The 14,592-nt window shown below is 45.8% G+C and overlaps 1 protein-coding gene across 6 annotated transcripts in view; it reads right to left on the bottom strand.

Annotated features, from left to right (window-relative positions):
- The window catches only part of LOC139611575 (seizure 6-like protein), a 53,129-nt gene extending 45,623 nt beyond the window's left edge, over positions 1 to 7,506 (bottom strand). For 3 of the 6 annotated variants that reach the window (XR_011686334.1, XM_071466358.1, XM_071466359.1), the window contains exon 1: positions 7,205 to 7,397. Coding sequence is in view for 4 of the 6 variants with exons in the window: in XM_071466358.1 (XP_071322459.1) it covers positions 7,205 to 7,301 (97 nt within the window). In the remaining 2 variants the exon portion in view is untranslated. Of the gene's footprint in view, positions 1 to 7,204 lie in introns of all 6 variants that reach the window. The other 3 variants (XR_011686333.1, XM_071466356.1, XM_071466357.1) reach the window with 2 other exon arrangements.
- Positions 7,507 to 14,592: the final 7,086 nt, after the last annotated feature.

The following is a 14,592-nucleotide window of genomic DNA, read 5'->3' as shown; positions in this document are numbered from 1 at the left end:
TAAATTCATCCTCTGCTCTCCTTCAGAACCGCTGGACCATAAATTTCTCAACAGCTCGGAGGGGCTTTGCTGGTGGAGAACTCTGCACACCCCATGACAGGAATCAATCAATCAATCCCCAGACCAGGCAGCCAGAGGAGAGCAGAGGAGCAGGCTGATACTTTGAACCTCACGGCCCAGACTGGAGCCAATCACCGTGAAAAAAAAACACCCAGACATCCTCTCTATCCCACAATGCTCGGCTCCTCTCTGCAGCTCTCTCAGACCTATTCAAGTCGAGGTACGAGGGAGACAAACACGCTGACTCTACAGCATGACAGGCGTAGCTATCAGCGTCGCTCTAAGCGCCACGCGGCGTGGATTATCACACGCACAGACGCAGTTTGTCGAATGCGTCGACAGACCCACTTCAGTCCCGTCTCAAAGGCAGATAGTGGAGGGAGCAGAGCGGCGGCTTAACGTAAGCTTTGAATCAAATGGGAGCTGAAATATTAACCTTTTAAAAGGTTTGGCTGCAGACACACTTGATTGTGCCAATCTGCTTTGAGTGAGTTTGACAAGGCAAAGTGTCAGGGCCGGTTTGTGTGAGTGTAACTGAAAATCCAAATTGTCAGTCTAATCCCACACGGCCGTATCAAATCTCTCTTTGGATCACAGTTCATCGGTGGCTGTGGAGAAGTGTCCTCTCTGAGCGCGCCCGTGGAACCACACATTAAACATAGATCTGACTCGATGAGAAGATTTGTCCTTTTTCCTCCGGTTTCTGAACTAGTTAGATACCAACACCAACAAAACACGTGGGTGAAATTTGCATAAGTTTCTCCTCATTCCCTCCAGACGAATCATGTTTAGCTTATTTATTTGGGGTAATGCGCACGCCTCCGGCACGCATTAAAACTTGTTCTATGCATGCTTTGATAAATGAGGATCCAGGAACGGAGAAGGATAACAAAAAAACTGATTGGTTTAGTTTCAACTGCACACACACACAGAAACACACACACACACACACACACACACACACACACACACACATCCATGGCTTAAAACAGACATACACAAAGTTAAGCCTCGGTTAATTGCTTCTATTGTAGAGAAGTGTCAGCAGCATCCGTGCAGTCCTGCAGCCATCCTAGAGAGGATAATCCTGGATACTGAGGCAACTCCCACACTGAACAGCAAACACACACATCACACCAAACACACACACAGAAACACACACACACACACACATTCAAACCCTTTGAAAAGCCGCACCGTGTCACAAAGGTCTAAACAGACCTGCTGAAGGTGGAGACGTCCTGTTTTGATGAAGAGGAAGGTTAGCATCAGGGGAGGCATGTAACACCCCCACCAACTCCTCCTCCACCCCCCACCACACACACACACACATCTTTGATTAATTCGCTGGGATGTTGTCATCTCTGGTAAGTTTGTTGCAGAAGCCTGCACCATATGTCGGTGTGTGAGAGGGAGCGAGAAGCTGCAGCTCTCACTTGTGGTCCTAATGAATGCAGGGGCTAATTGAGATAGCAGCTTGTGCTTCATCTACACTCCTCCAGCTGCAGCAAACACAAACAAGGATAAACACACACACACTCCCAAATACAGAGGGGAGTGAGGACAAAGACCCTGAACCCAGCAGCCTCCCTACAGGGGATATAATGTGACTTTAACAATTTATTGTCTGTTAAATCTTTAAAGGCCTATTCTGAGTCTTTTGTTTGTTTTGGCCACTTAACTACAAACTGTGCACGATTCACGTTATTGCTGCCAATTCTCTAAAGCACACTATAAGTTTTTTAATTGATTTTCATCCCTCCTGGTAGCAGATGGTTCCATCTGCAGAATAGAAATAAACCTGCAGAGACCTGAGGCTCTCTACCTCTGCTAAGGTCTCCTCTCATGTGGTAATACAGGCTACGTCCACACTACTACAGAGATGATCTCCATCCAGACGACTTCTTTAGCTCCATATCAGAGACAATCGGCCTCCATACTCTTACACCTGAAAACACACACGTACATGACTGGTCACCTACACCGGACATGCACAAACTGGTGTAAACAGGAAGCAGATTCTCTGCTCTGCAGCTGATTAGTTGCAGAAAATACTCGTCAGGGAGCGACCGTGGGCGTCTACGTCATCGTTTCCAAAGGTCTGTGTTTCTGTCCGTCCAGACTCCAACACAACCCCCAAAACTGGTCCAGCAGCGTTTCTGAAACTCTCTGTTTTAGGTGCTCAAAAATTCTGGAGTAGACTGGACGGAGGAGGAAACATAGCAGGGACCGTTTCTTTAAGAACTCTCTCCTGTCAGAAAACAGCAAGTCAGATACAACATTTAAAAAAGTGGTGTGGATCACATGATTTACAGAGAACACCTCCTGTGTGATGTTCACTGTGAACACAAAATGTTTGATACTGAACACATCTGCAAAAACATGCACTGTCAACATTGTTGTGTCTTAGCGACTTGAGCACTTGGTAAAATCCTGTATTTGTGTTATTGTCCCGTCTGTGGTTCTCAGTCTGAAGCTCACTGTTCCCTGTGAGAGACTCTTTAAACACTCACTCATTGTTGGTTTGGGTCTTTTTTATGGGATTTGCTGACAATATGAAAAACAGAATATCACCACTCATCCTGTAAGAATAACCTCTCTGTAACCACAGACCAGATCTACACTCCAGACTTTCACTGCACATAATTTACTGTGACTTTGTGAATGTGAAAAATGATTTGCGCTCTGGAGGAGGAGGCTGATGCACAGACTCTGCTGTGATGCTCAGCTCTGTCCAAACATCGGTGTGTTTCATTCCTGACCGTTAAGTTCACCGGTTACAATGACAAATGTCGCCGATCAAATCTGCAGCTGCGAATGAATATTAATCCTGAGGAACTCGCTGACAGGCAAAAATGAAACTGTGTGTTTTCTGTGTGTCTGTGCTCGACCAAAGATCTTTTGTGTGGGAAGAGCCTTGTCTCTGTAACACCACTGTGTAACCGCCAGTGTTCAGTTCTCACAGCAGAGTGAGACCTCTCCTGTCCAGCTGATCGCTTCAATCCCAGGAGTCACATTCATGAACTTTCATTCACATCAGATCAATAATTTAATCTCATAAATTTAATATTTTCAATCCAGGACCTTCAGCGTTTGGATGAAGTAGCTCATGAAAAATCAGATGAGTGAGATTTAGTGTCTGCAGCTGTTAGATACATATTTAATCAACATTTAGGTCAATATAAGTATTGAATCAGACTCTGTACCAGCAGATATCCTCCGATCTGAGACTCTGATCTGCACTAATGCAACATGCAGAAAATATGTAGCTAATAGGCTTGAAGATACTAAACTACTGGTTTCAGTCTTTTTAACCTGGACTGTAGAAAACACAGCATTAGCTCTTCATTAAGGGCACAATGATGTGTGTAATCATGTTAATCAGGGGCTCGTATTCCAGGGAGCTCTCCTAGAAATGAAAGGTTAAACCCCTCTAAGCCCACCTGTGCTTCGCTGCCACCGGGTCGAGAGCGCCGCTGATTAAAACGGGGTCACCTCCAACTTTCTGCTGGTTTCTGTCTCTGCTGGTTTCTGCCTGCTGTTGTCCTATAAGCACCTCTTTTATTTTTTTCCTCTACCTGCAAACCCCCGCCACCTGTTTCGATTCCGCCGACACTTATGTTCAAATATGACTCGTAGATAAATCGCAGGGTTTATTTCACAGGTGTAAATGAAAATGAACAAATAATAACAGCATCTCAGTGGACGCAGCAACGTTCACCTTCCTGTGCTGATGTGCTATTGACTCAGTTTGTCACAAAGCCAACACCACGTCCTCTCAGTCATAACTCAAATCCACACACGAACATCACACTCACACTGACAAAGGAGCATCATCATCATCATCATCATCAGCTCAACGACCATCCAGATTTCCACTTACTGTATTTCTGGGACAAATTCTGAACAGACACAAATACAGCAGCTCACTCTTTCATTTCTCTGCTGCTTCTCTTTCTCAAACTTCCCATCCAGCTTCTTTTCATGATGCCTACTTGACACAATATTCTCAAAAGTTTGAAGCCTGAGGATCTCGTTGTATAATTAGGCCAGGGTTGTTCAACCAGAAGAAACAATCTCCTCTGTCTCCCCCTCAGTTCAATTTTTCCCTCCTCACACTCAGAAGTAATAGGAGGAGGAGTAAAAAAAAAAAAAAAAGAGGAAGACTGAGAGAGGACTGGAGGAAGGAAACTGAAGAGGAAACAGGAGAAGTGATGTGATGAGAGGAGAAAGGCCAATTACAAGATGGATGAGTTTCTTAGAGAGGAGAAGAGAAGAGGAGAGAGGAGAAGAGAAGAGAACAGAGGAGAAGAGAGGAGAGGAGGATCTATATTTTTAAATTAAGCAGACATGCACCATTGACATTTGTACAACAAAACAATAGCAGTGTGGGTCGATAAAAGGCTCCATGTTGCTCTGGATGCAAACCTCAGTTGTCTTTGCTTCCCAGCTGGAGCTCTTGAATCTCTGCTCAGCTGTCAAGCTGTCTTTCCAGCAGATTATCGCTCTCACCCTGAGAAATTAGACCATGCAGTGATCCGGCCTATCTTCATACACAGGCTCAGTCCGCGCATTAAAAAAAACACAAGCGCTCACACAATCGCATGCTAACACATAAACACACACAATCGCAAACCTGCTCTGTGACATTACATCTCTGCTGGGTGATCTCATTAACCACAGACACCGACAGTGAGATGAAACCAGTGATGCAGCACAATGATACGGAGCATGTGTGTGTGTCTACAGTGGGTCTGTGTGAGTGTGTGTGTTTTTGTGAGAGGCTGCATTTACAGATCGAACAGTTGTGCGCGACAGGAGTGACAAGGATTAACGAGAAGACTGAGGCCTGCTGAGAGCCGACTGATGATGAATGCATGTTAACGTGTGTTTATGTGTCTGATGGGTAAATTAATGAAGCTGAACTCAGTGGGGAAGTCCTCATTAACAGTCATGGGACATTCAGCAGCTCTGTGAGACCAACTGTCACTTTGGATTTCTTTTTTATTTTAATTTTGGAGAGAAAGTGATGAAATCTGCTGGAACAAGATGTTCAGTAAAACACCAAATTATTCACAAAGAACTGTATAAAATTATGACGGGCATCAAGTTTTTTTCACTGTCATAATCATAATAATTTTATATAATGTCGCACTTACACCATCTAAAACCAGCAGGACTGGGCTGCAAGTAGTGATTATCACGTCTTTGTTTGTTTGATTGTTTGTCAGCAGGATTACGCTGATTTGCACCAAACTTGATGGAGGGATGGGTCATGGGCCAGGAAGGAAGCCATTAACCCCTTAACTCCTTATGCTAAATAAACTATTTTTTTTTAAAAACTCAGTGATGAGCTGGAAAATGCATCATCACTAAGCTGAAAACACAGGGTCTCACAGGAAACTACAAACTGCATTACTGCAGACTGTAGGTACCCAACAGTGTATAAGCTAGTTAAAGGTTCCACACAGTCTAAAGGTAGATGTCCATGTGTTTGTGATTATAAAGCAGGTCTAGGTTCTATATTAATACTGTGAAAGTATCAAAGCCTCAGTCCACAGAGAAATGCACACAGCCTGTATTCAGACACTGAGCCTTAAAACCAGCCGTCAGGACTTCTGGAACTTTGTGATGTCACAACAAAGCAGTCACTGGCCCCAAGCCCCGCCCACCTGGACCCACCATCCAACCTTGCAGGATTTGGTTTCTCTGAGTGTTTACCTAAAATCTGCTGTATTTTTATGTGATCACTCAGAAAACAGTCAGCCAATCAGAAGAGAGGCTCAGATCCTCTCTCCTGATTGGCTCACTGACCTGTTGTTACTAGAGCTCCAGAGAGAAGCCTGAGAGAGGAGATGTAAAACTACACTGAGATGGTTTTTGGTTCTTAAACCACAGATATATCTTCTGATGGAGATCAACACTTCAGATAAAACACAGGAGAAGAATAAAATACGGGACCTTTAAACTACAGCAGTAAAATGTGGAGGAATATATCGAATATCCTCGATGTTGTTGTAAATGACAACATGACTATGTCGTCCACATGAGTAAATGTAAAGATATTGTCAGCATCAAGTACAAAATTGTCATGTAATTGTTTGAAGACGCCGTCTGGAAATGGGCTTCTCTCGCTCTCTCCTGTGTCTGTCTCCCTCTCCTGGGTGTGTGAGTGTGTTCTGTATCTGGAGCTCAGAGCGTCTGGAGACAGTGGAAGAAGTGAAGCGCCGAGTTTAAAAACCCAGAATGGAAGCACTGGAAATTAGACAAAAACTTAAAATATCACAAAACGTTTTTGTCCTTAGCTGAGGTGGAAAAGTGCTGTGTCCTGCAGCCGCTGGAGAATCAGCTCCACCAGCTGTTTATCCCCAAACACCAGTCCCCTCAGTCTGATGTCCACAACGTGGTAAAGCTGAAAAAATGATTCAACTGAACCACTGACAAAAATATATATTTTTATAGTTGATGAACATACATTTTTCACTTTTCACTAATCTTTCAAACATTCACTAAGAGTTTCAGCAGAAGTCCACATCCCCAACAGACCAAAGGGGTCAGATCCAAAACCAGGACCAGGTAACTGAGGACACCAGGGTCAGTGAATGAGATGGAGCTCCTAATGAACCACAGAGGACTCATAAGGGGGGGAGGGGGATGGGGGAGGGGGATGGGGGGGGGGTAAACTGCCACTGTTTTTTGGAAGCGACATTAAGAGATGACACACTCTCCACCATCCGCAGCGGTTCTCCCCACTCTGACTGACTTCACGTTTCAACCCCCCCTCATTTCACTGCTGATGCTCTAACTGGAGCTGCCCCCCCCCCCCCCCCCCCCCCGCTCCTGAGGAACGGTCTAACTGCGGAGCTTGTTGACAGGTGATCTCTCTCTGTCTCTCCCTCACATTCCCTGCTCCCGACCCACGCACACGAGTGGGCTCCGGTCCACACGGACTCTCAGGAGGACGCGTGTGCAGCAGTAAAACACACAGCAGCTACAGAGCCGCTTCAGGCGCCCTGTCTCTCTGAGGACACCTCTGAGCACAAAACACGCGTGTCCACAGAGACACTGGGGTCCGGCTGCAGGCGGCGGCTGCGGGGTGCAGGCATGCAGGGGCCGTATGACACGAGGTGGGGTGAGACCGTACCTCCCGCTGAGACGCTGCTCCACAGCAGCCCGATCCACAGCACCGCGGGGAGGCTGGTGCGGAGCCGGTACCCGGCCGAGCAGGCGGCCGGCGGCATGGCGACGGGAGCCGGTCCGGAGAGGAGACGCTGCGCAGAGAGACGGTGGAGGAGCTGAGCAGAAGACGAGCTGCCCCCAGCCGCTGGCTGGTGTCAGGTGGAGCCGGGAACGTCGATCAGAGCCGGTCCGAGTGTGAGAGCAGCATCCTCCGGCTTCCTGCCTCCGATCTGTCCTCCTCTCTCCTCCGCGGACTCTTCTGTCCTCTCTCTCTCTCTCTCTCTCACACACACACTCAGTCACACATAGTCTCTCTCTCACTCACTGCCTCTCTCTCTCTCTCTCTTTGTGCCCCCTCACCCGCCCACCCCCTCCACACACAACCTGACCTTAATGATAATGAAACTTTTGCTAGAGAGAGAGAGAGAGAGAGAGAGAGAGAGAGAGAGAGAGAGAGTATATGTGTCAGGGTGACTGTTGTGGGCTGCAGGAAGACCGGGACACACTTACATAAGAGAGAGAGAGAGAGAGAGAGAGAGAGGCAAAATAACATTGTCCCATGTAGTGCAGATTTACTGGATGGATGAGGGGATGGATGATGTGTTTGGGGGGTGGAGGGGGCTGATTTAGGAGCCATCTCATCCTGAGCTGGTAATCTGTGTAAGTAGCTGTATTTCACTGTGCAATCTCCTGCAATCCCAGGCTTCACAGCGAACTGTCCCGGGCCTGGCCCCTGCAGGCCGGCTGGTAACTGCTGACCACTACATACTGGTCTCTATCCAAACATCTGACTGGTCCAGCCTGATGTGACGCAGCGTCACTGACTGAATATTAAATATCTTGATTATCATTTTAACATTAGAAGCAGAAGTGCAGAAAGTTTGAAACTACAGGAGACATGTGGATTATGAGTGTTGATCAGAGGACGGACACCACGCTCATGACTGTAGGATAAATATGAAGCTACGACCTGCAGCTCAGCACAAAGTGGAGCTGATGGAGAGGCTGAGCATGTTCACCACCCTCTGTCTGCTTCCTCAGTTTGCAGATCTCGATCTTCCTGTGATGATTCAGTGATGAGGAGTCAATCAGGCCCCAGAGTCAAACTCAAACAGGAGCTTCACAATATCCTGACGTGCACCTCCCTGGTGACTGCACGTCTCGGCGACCACCGTGACGTTTCAACGGTCGTACTCACAGGCCGTAAATAAAGATGGGCGGAGCCTCTGTGACGTCACCCACAGGTTTCTGAAGCTCAGAGTGAGCTGCTCCACCGTTGCCATCTTGGCAGTGCCTGACTCCGCCCCTAACTCAGGGCTGCCACCTGTCACTTAAAGAGGCCACGCCCTCAATTCTCCATAATAAAGGAAATTAGCTACAGGGACCCACCAGGCTGTAAACATGTTTCTTTCTGCTGTAAAGTTGGACATGTGAACATGGGAGTCTCTGGGGACGGACTCACTGCTGGAGCCAGACTCTGGTGGTCGTTAGAGGAACTGCAGCTCTCAGCTTCATCTTTCAGCCCCTGGTCAAACACAACATCTCCCCTGATGTTTCTCATTACTGCGTTTTACTAATTTCAGTAGAAGTTACAACATTTATTAACTCAGCTGCAACATGATCGGTTCAGTTTCAGTCGTCACAGTGTCACAGAAACTCCACCTCCACCACAGACACACAAGCACACATGTATAAAAGGCTACACGTCCACCAATAAGACGACTGGGTGGTGCTGCTCTCACCTGTACGTCAACAACATTTAGACACAGACAGGGAAACAGGTGGAAACAGCCAGTTCTGTCCAGAGGCAACAAGAAGAAGCCGTAACTAACATGTAGTTGTATAAACACAGTGACGTAAAACAAAGTGTTGAACGTGATGTGGACTCTGTCTTTTTCCTCCCACTGTGGAACATTTGAGGCTCTGTACGGAGGATAAATCATCATCATTTATCGTTTTTTGTTTTCCATCGTCTGGATGGAATAAATCTGTGTTATGTGGCGTCAGCGCCGTGGTTACTGTTTGGTCAGGTTTAAGTATAAAAGCGCTGCAGTAAAGGAGGAGGAGGATCATGGTTTGGGTTAAAATGACTTCTTCATTAAGGTTGAGGGACGTTACTCATGGTTGGAAGAAACCAACAGTGACTGGCAGGAAACAAGCAGCGGTTTTCTGATGTCTTGTCGACAACAGACGCAGCAGCAGCAGTTTCAGAAACATATATTTGAGTAATATGCTTCGCAGCTCTACCGGCCAAACTCTCTCTGACAGCCTGTTTATAATGCATGACAAAAGGTCATCAATGATTCAGTGATATCACTTTAAAAACAAGCTCTGTCTGTCCGTCCGTCCGTCTGGAGTCTCAGCCTCCTGTAGGAAGGAAGCAGCACACACACACCTCATTAGACACTGTGCTTAAACAGCTGTCTCGCCCTCTTTCTACATGATCCTCCACCTGTAACTCTGAGCTGCTGACACATGCAGACGAGCTGACGGAGGAGCAACAGAGGAGATGCAGGACATGAGGGAAGATTCAAGCAAGAGGACACGACTGCAGCAGCAAACACTGTGTGTGTGTGTGTGTGTGTGTGTGTGTGTGTGTGTGTGTGTGTGTGTGTGTGATCTCTCTGGAAGCAAACAGAGGTTGTAATAAGCTACTGAATTTAACCAACGCTGAATACTTTAACAGGAACTCCACCGATTCAACAGTCTGGTAAATGTCCTCAGGTGATGTCACTCGAGTCAGCGTCAGTCAGGTCTGAGGACGACAAATCAGAGAAGTGAAAACATCCGGGGGTGTGGAGTTTACCAGACCTCTGAAGCCCCCCCACCATCCCTGCTGCAGGCTACATTAGCTGCTAGCACAACAGACCCTAATCGTAGACCAAGTTGTGAGCAGTCGAGCTGCATTGTGGGTAATGTAGGCACCAAAGGAAGAAGAACACATGGAATAAAATCAATGTCAAAGTTTTAATCGTCTAACTCCAACCATTGCTACATCATTCTTTATCTGCCATAAACAAGATCTTCCCCTGACTTTAATACTACTGTGGCCTTGCACAGGTATTGATAGATAGATAGATTTTCTTTATTGATCCAAAATTGGAAAATTCTTGAATTGAACTGTAGAAGACGAGCTGGTTTTTCTTTACAGTTATCCAGTTATCAGCGTCCTCGTCTGACCATAATGTTTGTTCTGTTGGAAAAAGGATGAAAAAAGATTATTTCAGGTCTTATTTTCATGGGCTTTGGACAATATGTCTGATCATGTGACTGTTTTGTTGTTTGCTGTGTTACTTTGTTGAAAGCTGTGAAAATAAGAGCCAGCCCCCCCCCACAGACCATGTGCAGAATCCCCTCCCTGTGTTATTCCTCTGCTAACGTGCTGCCATGTTTATTATCCTGAGACTCTAAACGGGATCTCTGTCCACATGAATAAACTCCCTGATTCTTGCTCCTCTGTGCTGAGACAGGCAGCGCTGTGTGTTAGCCGAGTGGCTGCCTGCCAACATGGCAGAGAGCTGTCTCCTCCATCTCTGATAACCAAAGAATAAAATGATTAGACGACGGCCTCTGAAGGAGAATAGATATCATTATTTCTGTGAAACACCCCCCACCGCCACCACTACTTCCCTCCACCCCCCTAGCTCGCTCGCTCGCTCGCTCGCTCGCTGTGTCATCCGTCCTCATCCCATCTCATTCTCCCTCTGTCTAATCCCTCCCCCTCTCTTCCATCTTACCCCCAATCTCATCTCTTTTATCTCTCTACTTTGCTGCCATCGCTGCTGGTTCTCACGCTGCTGTTGTGTGTTTTCTTCACAGATTCATGTGAGGGCAGCTAAGCCTCCGCAGTGAGCCGGGCTCAGCGACAGCCTGCTCTGTGTGTCTGCGGCTCACCTTCACACCGCGAGGCAGAGGTGCAGAGGTCACACTGAACCCACAGCCACAAAAAAAAAAAAGCTTTTTAAGAGCACTTTCTGCAGAATGCACAAACAAGGAAAAACATTAGGAGGACCAGAGTCATTACAGCACAGACAGGCTGAGTGGTGATAAAAAGGTGGATAAATGAAGATTTGCAGGCAGTGATAAGGAAAAAAGGAAACAACCTCAGTGAAAAATGTCCTAATATTTAGAAGCGACTCTGATTCCTAGAAACTGTGTTTACGTACTAATCTGCAGCAGCTAATCCGTGTCCTTGGATTCCATCTTCTATCAGCATAATGAGGAAATGTTGTTAATGAACAGATCTGCCTCGCCACAAAATGTTGATATTCAGCTGCTTCAATTAGCACATATTTGTTTGTCTTACTCATTTCTGCTCATAGTGACTAAAGCACGATGCAGATTTTTATGGTCATGGCTGAACGCTGCCAGCACCAGGTGAAGTAAAGGTTTTGGTCTTGGTTTAATGTTTCCCTCCAGCAGGAAGGTTGTTTTTCACCAGTGTTTGTTTTTTTAGCAGGATTATGCAAAAAGTACTGAAGTGATTTGCACCAAACTTGGTGGAGGGGTGGGTCACGGACCAGGGAAGAACCCGTTAGATTTTGGTGTCAATCCAGATCCAGATCATTTACTACGACCCTGAATCTTTATTCTCTGAAGTCTGGTGTATGTTGTTTGCAACCAGTTCTCCAACCTGAACAACCTTGATTCGACCCAGTGTCTCCTGAAATAGCGTCCCCATGGTGGAAGGCGTACTGGACCTCGGATGTCATGGTTACAAAATAAATAGTGGATTGGACCTTCGTCGCTATGGTTACTATAATAACAATCATGGCTTGGTACAGTATGGTGCAGATGATAATCCAGTAAATTCAATAACATACACAGATTTCAGAAATTAATGATGATAATGAGTCCACGTTTCCTTATTTCAGAACAAATCTTATCAGCACAAATCTTTTTTTGCAGCCTTCAAGAATAAATCTGGTGATTTCTGTATTTTTCTCACTGTTTCATGTAAATCCCCTGAAAAGATCAAAACTGCACATGAATCTATCTCTGAACAAGCAATGTGTGTATCTACAGTCTGATTCCTCTGAGCCTCAGAGCTCCACTGTTTCTATTGTTTCTATTAAAACACATCAGTGAGTCTCACTGTTACACTGGGTGACATGTTCCTTCGTCACCATCAACACACACACTGCAGTTTATTTTGAATCAGTCCCACACACAGTCCTGCTGCCCCAAATACCCAATACAGAAACAAATGTGGATTAATCCGCCGCTTAAAATAGGCCCCAACAAATGCATCATTCCTCCTGTTTGTTTGATTAAAACTATGCTGAGCAGCTGTTTTAGAAAATGACTGAGGCTTATTAAAAATGAGGGAACCATAAAATGTTGAGGGATGAACTAACATATTGCTAGTGTTGGATTTTTTTAATTAAATACAGTATTTTACAAGTGCTTCTGTCTAAACACATGCAGGACCCAGGATTTGAACCTGTGTCAAATGGGACCGCCCCCGTCTTTTAGATATAATCAATTGTTTTATGTTAGTACAACCTCTGTGTAAACTCCTTTCTTGTGACATTCACTGAGCCAGTCTGTGACACAAAGTCCAATTTGTGTGAGATACAAAAAGGTCACACATCCCTCACTACAAAAAACCATCAGCAGTGAACATAACACAGGAAGCATAAACTGTAAATTTGTGCCAAATACAGTACGAGAGGTTTTTGCTGCAGAGGCTCCGTGGACCTGAGGTTAACTGGCAGAATTGCTGAGCAGCAGGAAAACAGAATAAAAACAGACAACAGCAACAATAGATAGAAACAACATCCTGCACCCACTGCTTCTATTGTGCACATTTACCACTTACACAGACTTCAATTCGTCCTGCACAATGCCACATCCACAGAGGCTGCAGGAACAATATTTTAGGTCAGTGAGCAGGACAATTTACACACAGAGCTCCTCTTCCACTCATGGCCTGTCTGGGCCTTTGGAGGCAGACATAAAATTAACGAAGAAACCCTCCTATAGTAGCTCCAGGACAAAAACACAATGCATTTATTTCCCTCATACATACAGGCTCCTTCACACACACACTGCACCAGCCAATGTGTGTGTGCCTGCTACACCCTGAGGCTGTGAAGATTTGGTAAAGTGGGGATCCTCTATAGTTCCTCTATTGTTAAGATTCCCTAACAAGCCACATTTGGCTGCAGCGGCCTGCAGCAGTCAGAGCGCACTCAATAACAGAGCTGCAGCCGATGTGTGTTTGTTTGCTTCACACAAACAACAGCCAGCTGATCTATGGGCTGTATTAACCGGCATATAGACGACGCATCAATTATTAAGTGCTTGGTTTTAATTCTATTTGCCTTCACTCATCAATTTCATCAACAGGACTCAGGGAACATAAAGAGGATTTATCTGAAGCCGTTCAATCGCAGGAGTCAATCTCAGACAGAGAGTGAGACATCAGCTCTGTGGTGCAGCGCTATTACTGTAAATCAAACGCCAATTACAAGTGAGGACAATCAGGCTCAGTATACATCATCTCTGCTTGGCCCGGGTGCAGCGGTGAGAACGTGTGGCGGCAGAGATGTGATCGCAGAGGAAGGTCTCCCTGATGAGAAGCTGCTCTCCAGCTGCTAATGAGACCTGGCTGCTTCGCTCGCTGTTCATGGGCTTCACATCTATAGAGACATCATGTGAGGAATACAGATTATACACACACACACACACACACACACACACACAAAGTGACGCACACATGTACAGTATCATCCCAAAGGTCTCATATTTTACACTTCCCTGGTGTTTTTCTTTGACAAGTGTTGGTTTGTTGTTCCATCACTTTCATCCAGGACCAGCTGTTGGATGCACTGCAGTGACATTCGTTAAAAAAAACACCCATCAAGTCCAGAGGATGAATCCTAATGAGGTGACTCCCTGACTTTATGTCTAACGCCACCAACAGGTCAAAGCTTCCACTTATCCTGTGGTATAAATTGTGATTATAAAGCAGGTCTAGGTTCTATATTAATACTGTGAAAGTATCAAAGCCTCAGTCCACAGAGAAATGCACACAGCCTGTATTCAGAAACTGAGCCTTAAAACCAGCCGTCAGGACTTCTGGAACTTTGTGATGTCACAACAAAGCAGTCACCGCCCTCAGCCATGCCCCAAGCCCCGCCCACCTGGACCCACCATCCAACCTTGCAGGATTTGGTTTCTCTGAGTGTTTACCTGAAATCTGCTATATTTTTATTGGATCACTCAGAAAACAGTCAGCCAATCAGAAGAGAGGCTCAGACCTTGGAGGAGATGTAAAACTACACTGAGATGGTTTAAAACCACAGATTTATCTTCTGATGGAGATCAGCACTTCAGATAAAACACTGG

Source organism: Trachinotus anak, unplaced genomic scaffold (genome assembly GCF_046630095.1).
Source record: "Trachinotus anak isolate AG129_WGS33_773 ecotype Australia unplaced genomic scaffold, CSIRO_AGI_Tana_v1 ptg000028l, whole genome shotgun sequence".
NCBI classification, from domain to species: Eukaryota; Metazoa; Chordata; class Actinopteri; order Carangiformes; family Carangidae; genus Trachinotus; species Trachinotus anak.
Note: the sequence above shows the minus strand (reverse complement) of the source record. Positions and strands in the feature narration are given on the sequence as shown.